Source organism: Haplochromis burtoni, unplaced genomic scaffold (assembly GCF_018398535.1).
Source record: "Haplochromis burtoni strain Fernald_Lab_line unplaced genomic scaffold, NCSU_Asbu1 Contig_237, whole genome shotgun sequence".
Taxonomy (NCBI): Eukaryota; Metazoa; Chordata; class Actinopteri; order Cichliformes; family Cichlidae; genus Haplochromis; species Haplochromis burtoni.
Genome location: NW_024582598.1, coordinates 878,119 through 902,319, shown reverse-complemented (window position 1 = coordinate 902,319; position 24,201 = coordinate 878,119). Strand labels below are relative to the sequence as shown.

Here is a 24,201-nt window from a genome sequence, read left to right as displayed (position 1 = left end):
CCCCCCACCCCCCTCACTGCCCCACTCTCACACAGGCTGTGTACAACTTACAGTATTTTGGCTCCTCTTTTTCCCTTTATTGCATATGTGCTCATTACATACACACACATAAAGCCCTAACTCAAACTGACTTAATTGGTCTCTTTTTGTTTCACAAAAAAGAGGGAGGAGGGGGAGACTTGAATGGAGGAGGGGTAAATCCCTTCTTCTCTTGTCCCCCATCTCCTCGTTCCTCTCAGTTGGACAGGAGTGTCTTTTTCTCATCATCCTTCGTTTCACGTCCTTATGGGTTTACGGTGAAATTGGCCAAGCTTCTGTGTTCGCGAGTTCATTCAGAACAAATCAATAGCCTCCCTCATTCATACTGTACACATGCACTTAAAATATGAGAATTTGAGACAGCCAGGTGCATCATGGGTTACTGGGATGTCAATATTCGAAGCACTGCTCCTGAATACTGAAATCACCCTGACCCTACAACACAGCTCTCCTCTCCTTGATTCCACAAGTATCCTGCTTTAAAGCCATGTTCACATGAGCCTGGATTCATTTTGTACTTGATTTGAGATCTATTATAAAGCGGTGCTTTCAAATAACAGAAGTGTACCTTTGATAAACTGATAAAACATTTTGTTTTTCATTCAATACTCTGACTCTTAAACTGCAAACACTTGACAGTTCAAGGATTAGTACGTCTTTCCCCCCCCATGAACACGATGTCGGTGCAATCACTTTTACTTTTTCCTTCCTGAGAAAAAGCCCATTGTTCAACACGTTTGAGGACTCAGTATACTGTTACTTAATCTGTGGGTTACATCATTGATTTTTTTTTTTCCAAAGTAGCCTCCTCTATCCTTATGTCCCTGGGACCTAAACTTCAGATATTTATTAACTGTAAAGGGCTCTCATATAAGTATTAAAAAATGATCCTTATATTTATAATTATGCTACTTGAACCTATTTAAAATGACTTTTGAGCATCTGAACAAAAAAACAAAAAAAAGAACAAAAAAAACCCTAATTCCTAAACATTGTAATATTTTTGTTAAAATGATTGAATTCAAGTGTGAAGTCTGCATATACTACCCTATGCGATATTATACTATACATACTGTTGTATATACAAAGAGTATGCATACTTAGATACTCTTTGTTTGGCTGTACAGTGCTATTCTGTACTGTGAAGGACAAAGGGTGTCAGTGAAGGTCAAAGTTGGTTCAGGGGAGACACAGTCGCAGAGAAAATTGTCTCCATACAGCCTTTAACTATCTAAGCCTCTGTGATTTAGATCCCTACCACTCTTCTCTTCCAAATAGGCCCCCATATTCAAGACACTTCTTTTGTGTCTCACCCACCTCTGGCCTCTCAACCCCTCCCCTGTGCAGATAAACTGTGCTTTTCATTCTAAGCATGCAATTCTCATCTTCTTCTCCATATAGGTGTATGAATAAGTGGCGGTCTATGGGCTGTGCGTGAGTAAGTGGAAGTCTGCAGGCTGAAGTGCAGCATGTGGGTAGGCATTCATGGGAAACAGTGGTTGGTGCGCTGCACAGTGATGGCTAATGAAGTTCCTCTGCACCTCATAGCCCTATTAAACTGCTGCCCCCTACCTCTACCCACTTCACCCCCCACCTCTTGCCTTGTTTCTCCCCGAGGGAGAGAGTTGGCAGGGAGCAAGCCGGCTGCTATGGCAACAACAAGGAACCCTCCCTCTCCCACAGGTCTCCTTAGCAACTGGTAGCTTGGCATTGCGGTAATGAGTGTGCCCGGTGTGCCAGGCTTTGTGTCATGTTGGCATGTGTGTGCAATGTACGTGTGTGAAAGAAGGAGTGAGTGTGTGTACAGGTGTGTGTGTGCGTGTGTGTTTGAAGATGAACGTGTGGCTGTTGAGTACACTTTGCCAATTTAGGTGAGACTTATAATGTGTGATGAGAAAAAGATATGGAGGCAGTCCTTGCTGAGGATCCAAAAAAAATGTTTTTTTTATATTGAAATGTGACCAAACCTGGCACTTCAGCTGACATGACTCCACTTGTCGTCTTTTTTTCTGTCTGAGTATGCGCCTGTACAGATGTGTGGCTGTGGTCTGGATTTGTGCATTATTTTTCTTCTTCGAGATTGTGGTCATTCTTCTCTATACTGTGAAATTGAAGCAATTAAAGGGACGATCCGATTAATTTTTCATGCCATGTGCATGGCTGCCTATGAGTTTCCTGCTCTGCTGAAATTAAATTAAATGCTGAGAATGATTTTTATTAAAGTGCGATCAGAGGTGTGCACTGACCTTTAGAATGTAGGAAATGAGATTCTCATTGTTATGAATGAGATTATGTGGAAGCTGAGTGTGGGGAAAAAAAGCCTGGGCCCGCATTGATTCCATTGTTGGCTGACAGTTTCTTTGTATATAGCAGAGGGAGGTTTCAATATAATCAAATCCACACTGTGCCTGTTGGCTATTAAATGGACTGATACACAAATATGGACACACAGGCACTCACATAAATGCAGATTGACTTGCACACACTTGAACGCACGCATATCTTGCAGATCTTGTAAAAAAAAGAGCTGTAAAAGCCTCTCCAGAAACGTGTTGCTCTTTAACAAAAGCATGGCAAGCCCAGTGGAAAATGTTAGTTTGCTCCCTAGACGAGGTGTGAAGTGCGAGCAGGCGGCCGGCCCCACAGGTGGCCCAGCCCTAACACCTGTTGTGTGAATCCTCTGTGGGAGGGTGCGAGCTTTGCCTACCTTGCAGGTCCCAGTGGAAAAACCACACCCATGCTATACTGTGGCACGTGCCCATTTGTGTGCCCACACGGCTCCCCCGTTTCGTGCGTGGGAGTTAGACGTGATGCCCAGATTGTGTCCCCTTTGTGCCCACCGGAAACACTCAGCTGCCCTTGGCATCAGCCGAGCGGATTTTCCGATCTCCTATCCGTGTCTCAGATGCTCTTCTAATCTGTTAGTATCTATTTTTACCCATCAAAACTGCAGCAGCCCTTCTCTATCCCAAACCCTGCCACCCCAATGCCAACCTTTCCCTCCAGGGTGGGCACGGCTGATGGGTCGCCAGCCATTGGCTGCAATTAGTGCACAGTCAGGCAGGAATCCCCTACCAACTCCATTACATCCCTCTTCACAGCCACTTCCTGATCTGAGGCTACCAGACACACTACAACACACTTGCTTTCCATTTTAAGCCTTTTTATAAATGGCACTCCTGCAGTGTTGTGGAATAATGGGGTCGGGTACAGAGCACCTTTCACAGTGCTTGAATCACTCTACTGTGCAAACTCGGTCTATTCAAGTACAATGGCGGCCAAGGGAATGCACATTTGAATTGTACCTGTTCACATTTGCCGCTTGGATTAAGATAAAGTTCTATTTGTAAAACGATGGCCATCGGCGAGTTGATGAGTTAGCATTTAGCCTTTCCTGTAATGATGATGGAAAAATTGAAACCTGAAGTTTCTGACTCTTCTTACAGTGCATAGCTGTTCAACAAGAAATTACAAAAGCTGCCAATCTTCAGAGATCCCGCAGTGATACACGGAGATAGAAGCAGTTCTTAATCCCAGGTTTATTTCTTCTTCAACAAGGGCTGCAATGTGCCTTGCATGCCAATGCAGTCGTGACCACTGCTGTGGAGGCGATGATGGCATGTGGCAGAGAAGTAACTGTTTCTCACCTCCTAATAAAAGAGACTCCTTTTTAATCTTTTCAATTTGATTGCATTCCAAAACAGGCCTGTCTGCCCATCTGTCTCTCTTAAAGAAGCCTCCTAAAGGGATTTTAATCATCTGACTCTGGGCTTCTCAGGCAAATAGCTACATCTCTCTTTTTCTCTCTCACACACACACCCGCGCAAACCATTTCCAATTTTCTTTCTTGTACTCACTGTCATAGTCTCACTTGTCTTTTCCTTCTCTCTGACACACCATATCGTCACAGCTTCATTGTGCCATATCTGTGCCGCCATTAGGCCCTTCAGTCGCTCTTCAAGTCCCCCTCAGACACATAAAATTCCCCCAACCCTGTCCCTATTAATCCACATGGCTCTAAATTCTTTATTTCCCTTCAAAGGGACAACGCGAGCCGTGACATCAATCACGGAAAGCGAATATTTAGCTGGCGCTAATTTCCACCAATAGCCTGGAGACAGGCTTAGCTGACAAAACTCATTCCTGCGCTGAACAAAACTGCTTGTGTTGAAACCTCCCCTCCCCCTGATCCCTCCTGCCTTCTGCACAGGCAAAAACAGCATTACAATAAACACAGTTAGCGCTTCTGTTACTCCCCCTTGATTTAGGCTTATCAAATGAATGTGCACCATAGAGGGATACCCTTTGACAATACATAATGGCTCCATTCTGCATGAAATGGTTTGGTAATACCAGTCGAGTGTGGCAAACGGTTTTACCCGGTGCCACTACAAGAACAGCTGCTGTGTTCTTAGCTGGGCAAGCGCACCACACTGCTTTACTCTTGAGGTTGTTTGAATCGGGTGAGTGGTTTCTTTTTGCTGGTTCCCAGACCTCATTCACAGTCCTTAGTTTCTCACTAAGTTCTGTTTGAATGAGTGCACATTCACCACAAGATGGGTCTTATAAACCATTTGACCTGTTTCCTCACTCCTCTGTGAGTGAGCGGGAAAAAACCCTGAGTGGATTCTGATGTTGCCCTAATGGAGGGGGATGGGGAAAGTAGGGGGCATTTTGAGGGCACCCATTTGTGTGGCTTAGAGGGGCCCCTTGTGCTACCGCTATATTCCCGCCCCTTATACCCAGGACCCTTCACCTCCTGCTGTATCCCCCAGCACAGCTGAACCCATGCCAGTCAATCAGGTTATCCCAGATGAATCACTGCATCCAACACAATACCTCCTACCCCCATATTACAGCTACTCCCAATGTTAATGCCTGACTGACATCTCGGGAGTGGCAACAGAGGGATATGTTGGGCATTAAGCCAATTTGTGCAAGTGGGAAAAGACAGCTAACTCACAAGCCTGTGGCGATTTAACATTGTTATATGACCAGTGGGGACATGGAATATTGAACACCCATATTGGCCTCATATTGCAGGTGGATTGTGTAGTTAGTCAGATGTTGATGTGCGCACTGACAGGCATTAAACGTCATTGATTTTGAGCATTAAGTAGGCCTCTCTAGTCTCTGAATCAAACTGAGTTTGCATGTGGAAGAAAGGAGGGAGAACTGTAGAGCCATTGATTGGTGTTGTGAGATTTCCAAAAGCCAAATGAATGGTTCTTGAAGAGGTTAGGAAAGAGGAACACATAAGGATGTTCCTGCTAGATTTGATTTATAGATTTCTGTATCTGTTATAAAAACCAGTTGAACTCCCACCCCCAACTGCTTAGTCCACCTGTGCAGGGTGGAAAAAGTGTCAACATGGGAGATTTGCTCGGAAAGAACATAATCTTTTAATCTGAGGACAAAGAGTCCTATCCCGTTGCCTTTGTCTAAATGTCTAAATCAGCTATCAGGTGTTTTGGGCCTTAATGAGAGTTGAACCCAAGCTGATTGTTTCCTTGCAGTCACAAAAGCCTTGTTCACCTTAATTGGCTTTGATTGGTCCATAAACTATCACCCTTAGCCTCTTTTACTTAGTGGCCAAATTAACTCCTTACAGCCTGATTTAGCAGTATTTGATGAGGGTGGATGCTCTTTATATGTCTGTGCAGGTTCTCAGTCAACCAGGTCATGCAATTCTTAATGAAAAGCAACTCTTTTTTTTTTTTGTGGTTTGTGACGTTTTACCTCTCATCCAAGGGCCTGTTCAGTTCTAATAACTGAAAAAAAAAAAAAGTTCTTGATTATGAAACAAAGAAGTCACATCAGTTCTTATGACTCCATCTTGTTCGTTCCAGCATTATGGTACCAGCACTGGATGTCGCCACATGACCCACTGGTTCATTCATTATTTAGAGCCTTCTCCACTAGCCTCATTGTATTAAAGGCGTATGATTTGAATAGGAAGTAGCGTGCTGAACCCAGGCATGTGATGTGTGTTCCTCTGTCATTGTATGTTTCTGTGGGCTTCATCGGACTGTCTCAGCAAGCCAGGGGGCTAAAAGAGAATTTCCATTTTATGAATATTTAATGCATAATAAAGTTTTCAATTTTATTCTATTCTTTAACCCATAGGGCTAAAGAATGTCACAAAGCCAACCCTCAAGGACAGAGCACAAATTGGAGGTAGTTGATTTGTTGGAGAAATTAAAAATATAATTAACACCTGCCTCAGAAATCATACAGTAAAAATACACACAGGAACATTTGGCATAGTTTTTAACCATATCCTATAAGGTTTTTATAGTGTCCCTGTTTCCCACATCAAACTCCCCTTACTTTTTGCTACTATAGGATCATAGCATATCCAAGCTGCCTGCTGTGTATGTGGTAACCTGGCATAGCTCTGTGTGAGACACCCAGCTGGGAGTGCCCCTGAATCAACTTGGGATTAGCCCAGGATTGTCTGGGATTACTCGGGGATGGAGAGGGATTAGCAGTGACTGCCTGTTTCAGGGGCGTGAGGGCCAGAGGCTGGTCAAATTGCCCCTGACTCAGAGAACAGGAGGCAGACAGAACCACACCCACCATGAAACCACCTGCAACCTTTGTAATCTTAAATTCTAGCACACACACAAATACATGCAAACAGGATGACAGCAAAAAACATGTGGTAGAAAACTATCGAAAGCCAGCAGCCAGTAATGATGATGATGCCGTTGCTGGCCACCATCCGAAATCTCTCAAATCTCTCTAGCAGGTGGATTCATCAGATAAAGAGGGTTTGGGATGATGACAAATCCCTCCAAGTTCAATGGGGCTGCTCTTCCCTCATACGGGGATAAATCGAGATTTGAATCAGACAGGTCACACAGAGTTGTGGCATGAAGTGGTTCAGCTCTCTGAAAGATGCCTCATTTACCACCGGCCGCGATGGAAAGGCATGAATGCTTACATATGTTTTAATTCGGGCATGCACCGGACTTGATGGGGGATGATTTGGAGTGGTATGATAGGTGGATGAGCCAGCCAGGGTGAGACAGGGAGTTGGCGCGGCACGTAGAGAAGCCGTCAGAAGCAGGGAGCGGGCATCCCCTGCGGACTTGCACTGCCAAGATGAAAGGCTGTTTAGTGTTGGAGCAGCAGCATCAAACAGCCGCCTCCTCTTGCATCCTTTCCCCCATCCCCCACTCTCCCTCCATTTCTCTCTCTGACTCTCTTGACTCTTACCACAATATGATATAGTTCTGCCATTGCGCGTTTACCCGGTTGCCATGGTTACCCAGTTCTGGAGGTGTCACGGTGAAATAACCCAAGGAGGCATTCACAGATCACCTGAATTCAGCTCACCTCCCGTTTATATGTTCACCGTCGCAATTTGATTTGTTTCCCTGCCGTGCAATTCGCTCTAAATACAAATAATGTGCAACATAATGAAGATAGTGGTGTGAGTACCCCTCAGTCCGAAACAATCCATTGTATCTGTATATTCCCAAACTGCAGGAGATGCTTTTTGATTTGATATTGTCCTGCTTGAGCATCTAAATTACTTATGCAGCACAAACAGCAGAATTATAACAACAGATTCCCTGACACTCGGAAATCGCTATTATTCACCAACCCTTGAGATATAAATGATTAAAAAATAGAAACTATATCCTTTGAATGACCGAGTCACTGGCTAACCCCAACCCATGCCAGTGTAGAGGATAATGGGAAAGTAATTGGTGGCACACTGTATAATTGAAGGCATAGAGATTGAAGCCAGAAGTTGGAAATGACTTGCGTTCAAAGAAGTGTGTAAAATAGGAAAAAGGAAAATTGAGACAAGTTGAAATATGAAGCATTTAGTGACAAAAAAGAAATACAGGACTGTGATAAAGAGAGAACAAGGGAGGGGAAGGGAGATAGGCAGTGAAGGTCTGTCAGAGGGTGAGATACATCCATTAGCCCTCCTTCCTCCCGGCTCAATCTTGCGATACATCCCCCCATTCAACCTACGTGAAGGAAAGAGACAGAGCTGGCACTAAGCCAGGCTGGCACCAACTTCAAACATACAGTACAGCTAACCTCAGTGGTTTACATCAGGCCAGCTAAAAGCAGAAGTAGAGGAGGACAGATGGATTGATGGAAATGAAAGTGGGAGGATTGACGTACATAGGGAGAATGTCTAAAGTCGGAGTCTTCGGTCATTTCAGGTGGGATAAGACTGACAGGGTGTTGCTTTATGCCAGCTGTAGCTGTTATTTGAGCATGTTTGTGCTTTTCAGTGAGCTCTAAATTTCCTGATTTTAGTCGACTCTGGTTTTGTGCATCTAATATTGGGAACGGAAGCGACCTGATAATTTAGGACAATTTTCTGTGACTCATCATGTATGGACCGGATGGTTTATATGCAATACTGACAGCTGTGCTTGTGGTTAAGGTTTTCTTGAGCACTGACTTTAATACTTGATGTATTAAAAACAATCTTATTTTCGTGTAGAACTTTTTAATCTAAATCTTATGCACATTTCCCTTATTTGAATTGTTTACATTTTTACATAAATAGTAATTGAAATGACATTCATTATATTACAGTTTAGTTTTATATTTTTCTTTCTCTTTTATCTTTCTGCAGAATTCAATCCGACACAACCTGTCCCTTCACACACGCTTCATCCGGGTGCAGAATGAGGGTACAGGGAAGAGTTCCTGGTGGATGCTCAATCCAGATGGAGGAAAAATGGGCAAAGCCCCGCGGAGACGAGCAGTCTCTATGGACAACAGCACAAAATACCTAAAAAGCAAAGGCCGGATCAGAGGCAAGAGGGTTGGCCGCCCTGGGATTGGAGCTGGGTCTGCTAGTGTGGGGCTCCAGAGCTCCCCTGATCATGGCAGCCCTTCACGGAAAGGCCTCCAAGGAGCCGGAGGTGCATCTGGAACAGATGGTGAGTTTGATGCTTGGACAGACCTCCATTCCAGGGCTAGTTCATCAGCGTCTACCCTTAGTGGACGGTTGTCACCCATCCTCGCAGAGGGAGAACCAGAGGAACCAGAGGAGGGCGGCCTGTCCTGTTCCACCTCCCCTCACCTCTACCCGTCGCCAACTAGTGCACGCTCTCCATCCATGGGTGCTGGAAATCACTGTCCTCCTCTTGAGCAGCTGCCTCAGCTGGCTAACCTGACAGGTGCCATCAGTCTGGATGAGCAGATGATGGAGGATGGTTATCATCATCATCGTTCACAGCAGCAGCAACACCAGCAGCATCAAGCTATTGGCAGACATAAGCACCAAACTGCTGTCTATCACTACAACTCTGGAGTGAAAGGACAGGGCTCCTATGGTTCAAGTGTCTATGGGGCAACAGGCATGGGGATGCTGCGTCACCACTCACCCATGCAGACCATTCAGGAGAACAAACCAGCCAGTTTCTCTGGAACCATGCGAGCATACTCAAGCACTAATGCCCTTCAGAGTCTGCTAACAGGGGGTCCAGCTGGACAGCAATACTGTCCCAAGGACATGATGCTGGGACAGGAGAGGGAAAGCCATTCTCTGATGAATCAAGTTACAAATGGAGTTGGATCCAACCATCACAGCCACCACCCCGGCCTCCACAATGGCCACAGCCACAATGGACTGCATAGTCACAGCTCAACTCATAGCCATAACAGAACTCACAGCCATACTCCCAGTCATAATCACAACAATGTAACCAACCACAACTCACCTCACAGCCTCACTCACAATGGTCACAGCCTCAGCCAGAGCCATAACCACACACCACCCCGGGCTGCTGCCCTGACCCCACGTGGCAGCAGCAATCAGTTGCAGACCTACAACCACAAAGCTCCTTACCTGTACAGCCCCCCGTCACATGCCCACCTTCCTGCTTCTACCACCCTCCCCCCAAATCCAGCAGGTATGCTCGGCATGCCCCAGGACTCGTGCCATGTTGCCACAGCTCCCCACCCACGTCACAACCATTACCCAGACCCACAACACCAAGGCATGAGTAATGGACCGTATCACCATGGCCTCGGGATGGGCAGTGGTACCGCTGGTAGCAACTACCATGGCTATCACCAACCTCACCCCCATGAGAGACTACCAGCTGACCTGGACATTGACATGTTCCATGGCAGCTTAGACTGCGATGTGGAGTCCATCCTCCTCCATGATATCATGGACTCTGGGGAGGAGATGGACTTTAACTTTGACTGCTCGTTAGCTCAAGGTGTGGGCATCGGCATGGGTATGGGAATGGGTGTGACTATGGGTATGGGGATGGGAATGAGTGGACTGGCTGGTCCACAGCAAGCCCATAGCAACCAGAGCTGGGTGCCTGGGTAAAGTCAAGAACAACACGTCTAACCCTCAGAAAGAACGACCCTCCTCATGAAGCACTGTGCTCAACTGTGACATTCCTGATTTGACACAAAGACTATAGGATCCACACTCCCATGTCTCTTTGTTGTCTTGACAATTCCACTGTCACCCCCCCTCCCCCATTTTTTAAAAAGATCCCCCTCTAGTTCATGTCACATTAAGTTTTTCCTCAAATCAACTATACTGTGATGACAATCTCTCAGCTGTGCTTGCCCAACATCGCTTCTCATCTGCCATGAGAACTGAACTCTGAATGCACTTTATTGCAAGTGGGTCACATCTCACGGTGTAATGCCTTCACAGAGCAGCTCAGGCAGAGCTTGGCATGTTTTGTAAGGTGGCTTCAGTATTTGACAAGAACAAATGAGGAATAACAAGCCCTGCTAATAAAGTGTCAGATTTATGAACTGATAAAATTGGAGTCGTTTGCTTATATACTGTCATTTTTAAAGTTCGGGAGAACTGTTTTTGACAGTTACATGTGATTGGAGCCCTGAGTTTTCAAATGTAGTGGTACCGTAAGATCATAGGCATTTCTTAAGACTTATTTATACCTCAATTTAATATATTATTTAATGCAATATCCCTCAAGATTGGCTGAAATTCAATTGTACACTAGACTTAAACAGAGGTCCGATCAGAAGCCAGTTCATCATTTGAAAGACATTCACTTGTTCATAAGCTCCACGTAATTATCTTACATCAGCAGCCCTATTGTTTATAGCTATAGTCTTGCACTTTGACTTTTCTCTCGGATGCAACATTTTGTTGTTCGGCTTCTTTGCTATTGGTTCGAGAATATTGTCATCGTGTCGTTAAATGGATTCTATCATTAGTGGCCAGCGCGCAATTTGGTGAATTAAAATGTCATATCACCTTGTCTCACCTGGGCCTCTTGTGCTAGTCTCCCTCTCTCTCCTTCTCTGTCTCTGTCTGCGAGTGGAGACAAAGTGACCATTCCTCACACTAAGCCATTAATGTAGGTTGATTGAAATTCAGCATCTTGCTTTTAATCTCCAAAGTGATGCGGCAGCAATGTGTCATTATTGAGAGGCTAACGTGTTGTCCTCCCATCTCTCACCTCGGCTGTCCGGGCCACCTCTTGCTTCTCCAGCTTAATGCGCCAAGAAAGTGAGACAAAATGGTGATTAACGCCAAGTCACTCTGCCTGCTGTCCTGCTCTGAGAAGGGCCAATGTCACTGGCCACATGCCTGCTCAAAATGGGTAAACAAAAAGAAAAGACGGAGACAAGGATAGAACAAAAGCCTGTTGTTGCAGTGGGATCAATCATCAGCCTTAGTTTCCATTCCTCTTGGATGTGTGCGTCTCAAAACAGGTCATGTACTCCTATTGTAAATCGTTTCCATTGTCTCCATTTAGTTCCCATGTTTTCAGTGCTTATACCCGGCACTTCAAATACTCAAACAGGTGAAAAGGGAGATGTTTAAGGAACAAGAAACAATCAGCCAATCTCAGTGGCATGAGTCTGTGTCTGATAGGGTTGTAATGCTTCACAGCCATCCGCATCCACTTTTTGTGTGTTTATTCTGTTGTCTTGTAGTTGTTGTTGTACTGTTGAAATTGTAAGGACTGATGAAGACAGTGCTGAAATATCCATAGTGTAAGGGTGGAATCCACTGGTGAAATTATTTTGGTAGCGCAGTATGACCTTCCAAAGCTTCAACAGCGTGCACCCCTCCGATATGTGCTGTGCTCTGCTCAGTTGTTTCTGCGTTTGTGAGTGGGGGAGTCTGCAGTTAATTTCTCACTGGCCTTGAGAGAGAGAAGAAAAGAGGACACCCCTATTCTCTAATTCCCTCAAGGAGACTCTCCGCACTGGGTCTGTACAAAGTACGGCACACAAAGGAAAAGAAGGAGTGTGGGGGTGGGGGGGTTATTGTTAGAGCCAAAGGTCAAGCATGGCACAGACTATCAGACCCATTATTGAGGTAAATACCTTTATTTCAGGGCTTTTAGCGCACTGGTTCCATTTAATCTCTGAGCGGAAAATGCGTGAAATTTTATAAGCAACTGGGCCTCGCAAAGCGGTTATGTTATATCCTATGCTACAGACGTTTATCAATGCCCTGCTATTGGAAAGATAGCTATATATGATGTCTAATTTTCCTCTATTTATTTATGAAAGAGATTGGTCTTTGTCACTCCTAAATGTGGTAATCGTTTGAGTCAACGCCTGTCCCTTCCTCTTCTTGTCTGTTTTTTAAGATGTCACTCCCTCCGACCCTTTTACTGACTTTTATTTTGTACAAAATCTATATATTAAAAAAATTGTATAATAGTTTTTAAAATCTCAAAATAATATCAGTTTTGTTGTCTATTTCTTTTTTTAAAAGAATGTATCTCATCATCTGGTGACTGTTAAATAAATGAAATGCGAAGAAAACGATGTCTCTGTTGTCACATTTGTTTAAATATGACCATGTAGAATGATTTTTTTCCCCACAAAAAACACAACCAAGTGAGCTTTTCCTTGCAATTTAGTGAGTCTGAAGGGGAATTTTCCTGAGCTACTTCTGTTTGTCAGTTGCTTTTGTGCAGTAACTGACACGTCGAATATGTGTGAGCTGCTTGCAAATTCATTTTTTCCTTGTGTTTCCTTATTTTGTTATTAACATACAACTCTTCTCACAATGGGGCGACAACCCCTGTTTGCAGCATTTGACCAGGACACCAACTCACTGCGTGTGGGAAGTGGACACCATGATTAAAATGGGGGGAAAAAATTTTAAAATCACAATTGCAGGGAAGCATCACTTGTGCTAGAGAATGGATGAGAAGGCGAGAGATAGGGTGAAGGTTTGTGTGTGTGTGTGTGTGTGTGTGTGTGTGTGTGAGCGAGAGACAGAACGAAAGAGAGAGAGAGAGAAAGATAGTTCCTGACAGACAAAACAAGGAGGCACCCAGGCAGCCAGACAGAGTTGCCAGGATTGGAGTAATAGGTGTGTGTGCGTGTATGTGTGTGTCTGTGTGTCATAATGCTTGTTATGGCCCACAAAGCAGTATAGGTTGGCCACAGCTGTCCTGGTCCCATTGGAGGCGTTTTCACAGGAGGAGTGTGCAGCGCTACAGCGCCATACTGCCAGGCCCCAAGGGAGCCTCTACCTCTACACATACTCTTTTACACACACACACTCAGACACACAAAGACATGCACATTCACACACACAAATTTGAAAATACCACAGATTCACACTTTTATACAAAGAAGCACACAGCACAGTTATGAAACCATACACACAGACACATACACACTTAGGCAATTCTCACTTAGATGTACAGTTTTAATTGACTCCACTTGGCAGAGCTTCTCTGGAGGGAAAAATGTGAGAAGTAGAGAGAATGAGAAAAATATAGGTGTGGAGGTGAGGAAGTCAGACAGCTTATATAAAAGCTAAATGTGCAAGAAAAAGGAAAAAAAAACATTTAGTTTTTAAACAGCAGTCCAACACAGTCTGGTAACCTTATAAGATGTTTCATAATTTCACAATTAGCCTAAACTGAGTGTGATTGAGTGTAACTAAGACTGAGAACCTGGCAGAAGGCCAGTGTCTCACTGTTCTCTGCATATCTCCTGAGAGGGATGGCGGCTAGGGCAGACAGGAAGGCAGTCCAGTCCAGGTGCGGCGCCTCGGGGAGGTTCTGCTCTTCTGTTCCTCATTATCAGAGAGGGGGAGAGCGAAACTGTGTTAGTGTCATTATTCATCCACTCAGGCATCTGGGAGCAGGTCCTTCCTTACTTGGTGTAGTGATATTGTTGTAGAGACCGCCCTTGGAGCTAAAGGCTGGCTGGGGACACTACTAACTGCTAACAGACAGACCCACCCAGGCAAAGCTCCAGGGTAGAGATGTCCTTGAGTGCTTATGAGGATTCAGCACTTCTCACTTTCTGGCTGACTGCAAAGTGAAAAAAAAAAAAGAAAAAGAAAACTGCTATATCTCCAAAATTCAGTTGGTCACTGAAATGATTAATTTTCCACTAGTGTGAAGTTGTATGCGATGCCTCCAAAATAAGACCTATTATTAGCCACCCCAGCCACATCAATTTTATCGTTACCCATTACTAGGACTTCACTTTTCCAAACAGAGTTCAAATTTGTTTGAAAAAAAAAAGGGTCAGTTAATTGATTTATACTTATAACATTTTAGGATGTAGCTAGGCTCCAAAAATACATAAAATGATGCATAATTAAAAGGTTAAACTGTCTGAAAGTATACAGATTGCATAACGTGTCGATGAATGATCACAAAGACAGGATTAAAACACTGGTGACATCTTACTGGTCAGTAGTAGTGTTGTCCTGAAGGTGACCACAGAGTGTTCAGCAAAAAAAAAAAACACCTCCAAAAGGTCACCAAACCAATGGTGCTGCTTGCAGAGCTGTTAAACCGAGGAGTAAAACTGATGAAAATTTGAAAGCGCAAACCATTAAGTTTTGTTAGCATCATGTTTCACCCCAGACTAAGTGAAGCGCAAGGACAGTTGAAAGGTACAGTGATATTTAAAGGAATTAAAAGGAAGCATTTTGTTTGAAACTGTTGGTAAGTTATAGCCAAAAGCAGTCTTTGTGCTCTGTATTTCTAAGATCCTTCTGAAAGCTATGATTTGCCCTTAAGTTTAAGCACTACTGTAAGACATTTTAGAGACAACCACCATTCAAAGGATCAAAGGTTTGAGACATGGTCCTTTCTTTTTTAAAAAAAGGAAAAAAAGTCGTATTTTTGTCTGTATTGGTTACAGAGAGACAGGAACCGAGAGCAGATCCAACAAAGTCTGCTGAACGCTAATGATTAGGCTATGAGATGCCTCAGTACTCAATGTTTTCACAAGGGGGTGATGCCTGAAAGGTTATAATATGCACTGGAAATGTGTATTAGCTGTTACAAGATGCAAGAAAAGTGCATAGTCAAAGAACAGGTGTTCACCAAAAAGAGACCTCTCTGGTGCTGAGCAAAGGCGAAAGGTTAGTGTTGTCAGAAGTTCTAAGTAAGTCCTTGGATTTACTGCTGAAAGAACAGTTAACAGCTCTGGTCCTGACGAGACCTGGACAAAAGTAAGACAACATGTTAAAGGTGATAAGGTGGACGTCTTTTAATGCAATAAATATAGAGTCATTTTAGTCCAGTGTGTCTCACAGAGATCATACAATGATTCACCATTTAGTTTTTAGGCTGTATAAACTACATTGCAGAGGGGTCTTTGCATTACTTGGGATGGCTTCAATTTTCCTCATACCGATGTAAACACACCTTTCAGCACCAGCAAACATTAATAACTTGGATTCAGTTGTTGACTAATGTTGGTCCCTGTATTAAAAGACCTGTCGATCAATTTGGGAGTTTTAATGGGACTTTTCAGTGTTTGTGCTTTTGGCTATGGATCTACTTCTTCTTTTATGTTTCAGCAATAACCACAAAGACTAAATCTGTACAGGTAATGAACTTTTTCTTGAAGTAAGTCTCAAGATCAGATATTTTAGGATATCACAGTGTTGACCACCAAATAAACGGCCTCAAGCTAAAAAAATAAATTGAATAGTGTTCTAAGATATCTCAAGACCAATTATCTTGAAACAGCTTGATAACAGTGTTTATCTTTAATGAGAAACAAATGACATCTCATTCTAAAACAGGATATTGTCTTTTCTAAATTCATTTTGGCAGTGTGCAAACTACTTCAACCGTTGCTTGAAGGCTTGTATAAGAAGTCTGCTGCAGTTTGGAATAAATCCAAAAGGATGAATATGAAACATTGTGTGCATAAGGGGTTCCAGAAGTCTTTAAGTAAAGGTTTAATGTGTGGCTTAGAGAGCTGGCAATCTGCATTAAACTTTAAAGTCTAAGATTCCGCTCGCGAGAGTGTCCATCACTAAGATCCTGACTTCCTAAAAGCTACAGGATCCCTATCAAGACTTGCTCACCTCTCTATGATTGCTGTAGGGCATGGGTTCAGTAAAAAAAAAAAAAAAAAAAAAAGTTTAACAGCAACTTTCCAAGTATACTCTTAAAGACCAAACAAACACACTGGTACATTCATTTCAGGAACACTTACACAAGTTGTCCCATATCGTCATCAAGCTGGATGATCTGTGTTTCCTTGTTTCTGTGCTAATAGACCTTTTAACACAGCAGATACTTTATTTTGTCTTGTCACAGTACGAAAAGAAATAAATTACAGGCGTAATTAATTATGGCTCAGTTTCATTAAGGTTCCCTGTAAGCCATGATAGTGATGCACAAAACCAGGACCGCCACTTCTCTACTTTCGCTATTGTGATTAAAAAGGCAACGTCAGTCTAGTTTGTTGAAATTCTCTTCCAGTCACTTTCATCATTGGAAATGTGTTTAGTTTGTTGCATGGCCATTCATCTAAAGCTGTACCCATCATGTAAGCAGAAGACCTACAATCTTACTAAAAAGTGCAAATCACTCAAATAATAACAGCAGTTCTCCACTTTGACTCCAATCTCTCTCAAAGGCCACATTGCCATTAGTTATATCTCAAAAATAGCCTCCATAAATTAATTTCAAAGTGCCTTTAAAAATAAAACTGATTATGTAACACGTCAAACATCCCTTGGGTGTCTTAGACTACAGATTTTTTTTTTGTGATGAAAGGAAAATGACCTACCAGGAAATCCTCCTGTCGCTCTCCTTCACACATTATTAAACCTATCACCGTCCTTAAAACTCCCAACCATCACCCTCCTAACTCTTAGCTCTTGTCCCCATTTTACCCTCTTCCAAGTGCAGAGACAGACAAGACAGATTTAATCAGATGTTTTCTCTTCCCCTCTGCTGTGATCCACTCATCAGGAGTGGGAGACAAGGAGAGCTGTGCGTGTGCAGCAGGGGGGTGACCCAAAGCGATGATGACATAATTAATGGCAAATTAATGCTCCACCTGAGCGCCAACATCACCTCATCTCCCTCTTGTATTTCTTCTCACCTTCACCTCACTATCTCTGGCTTTCCTTCCTCTCTTACTTCGTTATTTCCTGCCAACACACATCGAGCCTGATTCATCCATCCTCCCTCTTCTTCTCCTATCTAACCGCATGCGGCCTAATCTTACACATGGGGGAGCTCATTGCAGCATTGTGCTACTGCGCAGCAACTAGCTTAACTCACTTGCACACAGTAAGGTGTGGAGTGCTAATAGGGAATGGGAGGCGTTGGGGGTGGGGGGGGGAGGTGGAAGGGTGGGGGGAGGTCTGGTAGAGCGGGGGCCTGATTGGTGTCTCTAATTATGGCTTGATACTAAAGAGTAATTAATGAGTTTGTGGCTGATGGCAGCAGCTTTAGAGCATCAGACTCGATCGCAGGAGATAAGCGCTGTTTCTGCTGAGGCCACGCGAGATCCCGGGGGACAAGCATAGATACAGGCACACAGTCACGCACAGATGCAAACTGCTAATGTATTCATGGAGCATGATGCTGAGGTGATTTCTGGATAAATAACATATCTTTTGATGTCCTTTTCTGAACCAATCGCCAAGGAGGAGTGAAAAATTAATGTATGGTACAGCCCTGCTTTAGAGTGGTGGATAGTTGATAGCCTTTAGTTCAAACCAGATGTTGGAAAGCATTTCCAGTGTGCCAAGAACCTCACCACCTGAAGGTCACAAGTTGTAGCCTACCATTTTTATACCATATCATTGCCATTTTAAGCTTATTTTGGCACTATTTGCAAGTGAACATCACATGCAGTACTTTGGGCAAAAAAAAGTACAATAAAAACATGGATGGAAGAAGAATCCACTCCAGTTTATGAGGTTTTGGGCTGCTTTTGAATGTTTTTCTGTCTTTTACTTTAAGGCTATAGGGGCATAAACCTGCCTAGATAAAAAAAAAAACTGAATATAAGACTCTTTACATTTATTTCAGACTGAATGTGGTGAATAAAAAAGTGTTTATCCAGATACGTAAAACCAGGACTTCAACATCAAATGGACCATTCACACATAGAGGACACCCCAGTAGTTCAATGCAGCCGCCAATGCAGTTTGTGTACAAAACATATTCTTGAACTTAAGCTAGAAAACCCCCTCAAGACAAACAAGTCTATTAAATAACTTAGAAGACAAGAAACTAACCCATAAGAATACTAAGACTGGTCTAATAATCATCACATATATTTAGCATGGTTTGCTATGGTAGCTGTGGAGTCTGTGATGTTATGTCTGTTGAAAAATTGCTTTTTACTTACTTATTTATTTATTTCCATCAAATTGATTTGAAGATTTTATTTGTGGTTAAAAATTTCCCACCATTATTAAAACTTGGAAGCATTTTGTTTAGAGCACGTATTTTGTTTTTCTTCCGATAATCTGAAAATCTGCAGCAAAACTAAAATCATGAATTTTGTTATTACTGTTATTCGTTATTCTACTTGTAGCTTTGTGAGAGAAAGTTGAGCGATGCTGTGAGGGACAATATCTGTGCTTTTGGCAGTGTGAGTGTGTATTTAGCTGCAGGAGACAAAGACAGAGGAAGCTTAAATATGTGTGTGGTTGTGGGAGACAGGGATAGAGAGAGAGGGAGAGAGAGAGAGAGAGAGAGAGAGAGAGACAGCGTGCTGAGGAGCGTCTCTAAAACAGGGGCAGCTGTAGTGTAGTTAATGAGCCCTGCAGTCGAAAGCCCAGTGAGCGAGCATGTTGTGTGTGCATGTGTGTCTCGCAGAGAGATAGAGACAGTAAATGTGTGTGTTCTCATGTGAGCGAGGTGAGTTACCCAATGTGCAGTCTTGCTTGACCCTCAGTCATCCTGTCACCTGGAACCAACGGGCCTTGGAGAAGAGAGGGCGGGAGGGAGGTTGTGGGGATAAAACAGAGACAGTGAGGAAGAGTTTTTGGGAAAAAAAAAAAAAAGGCGGCGCCTCTCAGTCAGCTGAATAACTGGAGCAGACTTTCAGCATGGCTGCTAACAAGCTCTCTGTCTCTCTTCCACTCTCTCCCTTTCTCACCCACAGTTCCCTTTCATTTCTCTCTGTCTCGTTACCCCTTAGTTTCTTTGACCTTTCCAAAGTGGCACTTTAATGAACAGAGAGTGTGCATTCAGTGACCAGGTTACCATAAGAGATGCCTGACAAGAGCTCCTTATTATAAAACCTATGTAAAGAGACAAAGAAAGAGTAAGAGGAAGGCCTCTGGTGAGATAAGCTACTGCTTTTCACAGCTCAACCCCACAGGGAACCGAGCTGACAGGCGATATGAAGCCCGCTACCTTCATAGGAGCATGCTAGATGCTAACAGCTGCCCCTTCAGTGGCTCCTTAACCTGTTAACGCCAAGTGTATCATAGTCAATACATGAGTTTTTATACGTTTTTGAGACTTCTACGTCATCAGTGTGATTTGTTTTCCCCTAAAAAACTCAAATAAATTGCAGAAAGTATTTTTAAGCTATAAACTGCAAAAAAAAAGGCCTCACCTTACTAGCAAATATGATACGATTAAAATATGATACGATTAAAATATGACACCCATTCCATCCATTCACTTCCGCTTATCCTTTTCAGGGTCGCGGGGGGCGCTGGAGCCTATCCCAGCTGTCATAGGGCGAGAGGCAGGGTACACGTGTAAAATATGACACGATTTATTTATTTATTTATTTTTAACAGTGACACTGGGAAAAAATAAATCTACTTCATGCTATGTAGAGATGCAACTGAGCATTCGCAAAAATATGCTAATTCACGACATGGTTACATGTTTTAACTTATGTTGTTTTCGTGAATGGAAGCTACTGAGTCTGTCTGCTGAATTCTATCAAGCTGTCTAGTTGACAATGCATCTTTTTTTATATATATTCATTGTGATTATGGGTTTAAGGGTGCTATTCATCACAGAATTATTATTTTCTTTACCAAAAAAAAGGGAGAAAAAAAAAGAAACACAAACTATGCCCTGAGCTGTAGTTCACTAGAAGACTGTAACTGACACCGGCAACAACAACAAAAAAAAAATACAAATAATAAATTTAAAAAAATGTTTTTAGAGTATACTTGTACAGATTTAAACAGTGACGGTCTTCAAGCTGATCTATAATAAGCTCTATATAAATAAATCTCTCATTTATCCATTCATTTCATTGAAATGATTGAACTAATTTTCAGTGTGGAAGCTTGGCGAGTCACATAAGGATATCTAACATGCGTAGTTGGTGGATGTTTACTTTTCATTCGGGAAATGTTGAAACATCCTATAGAATAACTAAACATAGTGGAAATGCATATTAGCAAACACACAAACTGGGTATTTCTAGTGACTTTGCCAGTGGAGAGGTCTCTTCAAAACAACAGCGGGCCCCCTGGTGTTAGAGGTTCCTGTGTTGGAGATCTGCCATAGGCCTGCCTATCAGGACATGAAATGGGGCCTCTGCAAGCAAAGTGGGTATTCTTGTGGATTTGGAGGGCAGTTTTTTTTTTCAGTCTGTGAGAGTAGAGCCCTAACAGGCAATCACAGCAGAGGAGGGTGTGTGTATGAGGGCATCCATCATAATATTGTCTACCTAAGGGCCAGTTTCTCACACACTTGAATTACAGGGATAGCACACTGACAGCGGCACACACTGTCACTCACAAACAGGAGAAACACACAGTCATTCCCCACAAGTACCCCTCAGAAACACACATATACCAGTGGGTATACCAGTGCCTTTCCACACTGCTTCCACACACCTCCTAGACACACTGCCACATATGCACCCCCCAGTCACACGCTGTCCGCACACACAAACCTTGCCTTTTGCTATTCCCTGAGCTGGAGCAGCAGCAGCAGCACCAGGCAGGCAGACAGGATACGGTGTCTCGTACAGAGGAGTGCGGTGTGGTGGTGGTGGTGATGCTTTGCTGAGAGGATTGGTCCAGTCTAGACGGAGGCGATAGACATCTCATTAGGCTCTCGCTTGCTCTCTCTCTCCTCTGAAGCACCCGTTGGCTAGCAGCCTGTCCTCATACTGAAGGCCAGAAAAGAGAGGAAAGGAGAGAGAAAGAAGGAGAGGTGAAGGCTTGTATAAGAAGTGGAGGAGAGGAAAGGTTGGAGAGAAGAGGAGACAAGGAGAAAAATTGTAATGGAAAGAAAGGAGGGAGAGGCAGATGAAATGAGGAAGATGGGAGGAGGGAGCAAAGGAGGGGAAATTAGACAATGATAATAGCAATAATAGTCTTGATCCTCCAGGAAGCCCACTCCCAGAGGCTCCTTTTCTCTCTCTCTCTCCTTCTCTTTCTGTCTCATGCTCTTTCTCTCCTTCAATCCCTCTGCTACCCTCCCTCCTATCTTCCCTCCTGCTGCTGTTTCACTCTTAATTAATTTCTCACTACTCACCAGAGCCCAAAGCTGTAGCTCTCCTCAGCCGGCCTCCGAGACTGCTCTCAGATCAGCACTTCCATTGCCTTGGAGCTACAGCAGCTCATCTCTGCTTATACTTTGTTGGGCCTCAAATTATTGCTGAAGGTAGACCCACTCTGTGACATTGCCACGAGGTATAGATCTACACTTAGATCAGTTTCAGTTGCATAAATTACTGTTAGATCTGGCGCTGTGGCTTTACGGAGGTCAGCTGACGTTCTGTTTAGTGTGGCACATTCAAATGACCTGAACTCAAATCAGATTGTTTTCCAGGTCTGAACCAGTGCCATCCACCTCATCTGTGTGCCTGACCTGATGCAAAGAAATCCAAACTAATTCCACAAGAAACAAACTTTTACAAAATGCCTCTGAAACTACCTCACTTAGAAACGAAAGCAACTGAATGTTGGTGGATATTAAAGGATTATTCTGCTTAATTATAACTGGGAAATCCTTCTTTTAGGTTAAAATCAAGATTTTACTGAACAACACTGAAATGAGCACTGAGATGGACATACTTTAAAATATAGCCCACACCATTCATCGTATACATTAATGATCCCTTGCAGCTCTCTCATCCAAGTTTCTAGATTTCATATGAAGAGATGAAAGTGTCAGGTATTTCATAACAAAGAATTTTGTTTTTAAATGAGACAATGACATCCAGGCAGCACCTGAGCTACAGCTGTGTATGAATGAAAGACAAATTATACGGCGCTTTCTCCTGCTAAGGTTGAGAAGTGTAATCCACGTGCATTTTGCTTTATCATCCCTTTTATCTTTAAGTGCATAAACCCCATGATTAGAATTCGCTAGTGTACTTCTACCACATCTTACAGACTGACTCCAATAATCAACATTGACTGTGTGTGGTGTACTAATTATGCACACATTCAGTTTTTATGTGTAATTTGGATGTGGATGTTGTTTGGATGTGCTCATTTACTGTTTTTTCCCTCTAAATGACGTGGTATAGATAATCTAAGTAAACTGCTGGTTTGTGCGCAGCCTGTCCAGTCATATGTTTGTGTCTTTTTCCAGTGTCGCTGTTTTCCCAGTTTTAGCAGCAGACTTTATCATGGTTTCACAGTCAATACAAAATGGAATAATATAAAACTACTGCAGTAACAACCAGGTTGTAATAAAATGAATTACTCCTTGAACCCATAATCTTTCCTTACATCAGCATCTAAACACAAACACGAGCACACACACACAGACACACACACACCCATACACACTTAGCCCTCCGACCTTTGCCTTTCTCCCTAATTCCCAGCCCATGGTAATCCTAGCCCAGGGCATACCCTTAAGTGCTCACTGAAGCTATTCCTGCTAGCTTCCTTAAGCATTAAGAAGAGAGAACGGGCCCTGACCCAAGGTTTACCATCATCCACCCACACTCTCTCTCACACACAGTCTATCTTGTACCCCTGAGCACCAGGTCTCTTCCCACAGCAGAAATAGAGATAAAGAGATTCCTTCATTTCTGTGCTTCCTATAGCAGTAATTGTTCAGTGAGTTTGAGGAAGCTTGGTAGGGCTAAAGAAAGCAAGAAATTCAGCAGGCATTCTCAAGGTCGCTCTACAATGTGTGTAAAAGGGAGACAGAGGAGGAAAAATGCTTGGATGAGCTCAAGGCCATCCGTGTATTACATCCTTCCTTGGGGAACTAATCACTATTGGCCTTTAGGTTTCACCTTTAACCCCTGTGACCACCAAGTGGGCCACGTAGTAAATCCTATAAGGTATCCACACTCACAATGTTTATTGCTCCCCTTAGAGACCACCTGGCCTATCTATCCCAGCGAGTGCATTTGATTTGCATGGATATTCTCGGCTTTGAGCAGTAACCTGATTATCTTAAATGCCACGTTACGAGAAACCTGCACTGCTAAGGTGGAATGAGCGGTGAAGACAAAGATAGTTAGCGTGTTTTTAACACAAATTTCTAGACTGTGGTTTTGTCTATATTGGACTGGATTTAGACAAAAACCTCAGACACAAAGAATACACTGTAGAAGCTCTGTTTGTAGGAAAGGAAGGATCATTAATCAAGGTAATATGTGCTTCAATTCAAAGACTGAGTAAAAGTGAAAAGTTTATATACGTCTCTTTCCACTGCTTAACAGTAAACCGTTTGTAACATTCACATCCATGCACACAATAACCAGATTTTGCTCTATAATTGGGTTTCCTTTGTGCATGTAAGTGTGCTCATTCTCTCCATTTGACCAGATCTTGTCCTATCCAGCTTGCTTTAGACAATTGTGTTTTGATTGGTGGTTGTTTTTTTATTTTTTAACAGAACCTTATACAACCTCCCTTTAATTATTTGTCTATTACTTCAGCCTCTATATCCACTTCTCCTCTCCTCTGCTCTATCCTCTGCTTCCTTCCCTGGTTAAATGAGCCACAGGGGAGCATCAGAC

General features: G+C 43.1%; 1 protein-coding gene across 1 annotated transcript in view; it reads left to right on the top strand.

The window, feature by feature from the left end:
- Positions 1 to 13,229, top strand: part of LOC102300539 (forkhead box protein O1-B) — a 41,152-nt gene extending 27,923 nt beyond the window's left edge. The window contains exon 2 of the mRNA XM_005938211.3: positions 8,651 to 13,229. Within this exon, the coding sequence (XP_005938273.1) occupies positions 8,651 to 10,366 (1,716 nt within the window). The 3' untranslated portion in view covers positions 10,367 to 13,229. The remainder of the gene's footprint in view (positions 1 to 8,650) is intronic.
- The last annotated feature ends 10,972 nt before the right edge of the window (positions 13,230 to 24,201 follow it).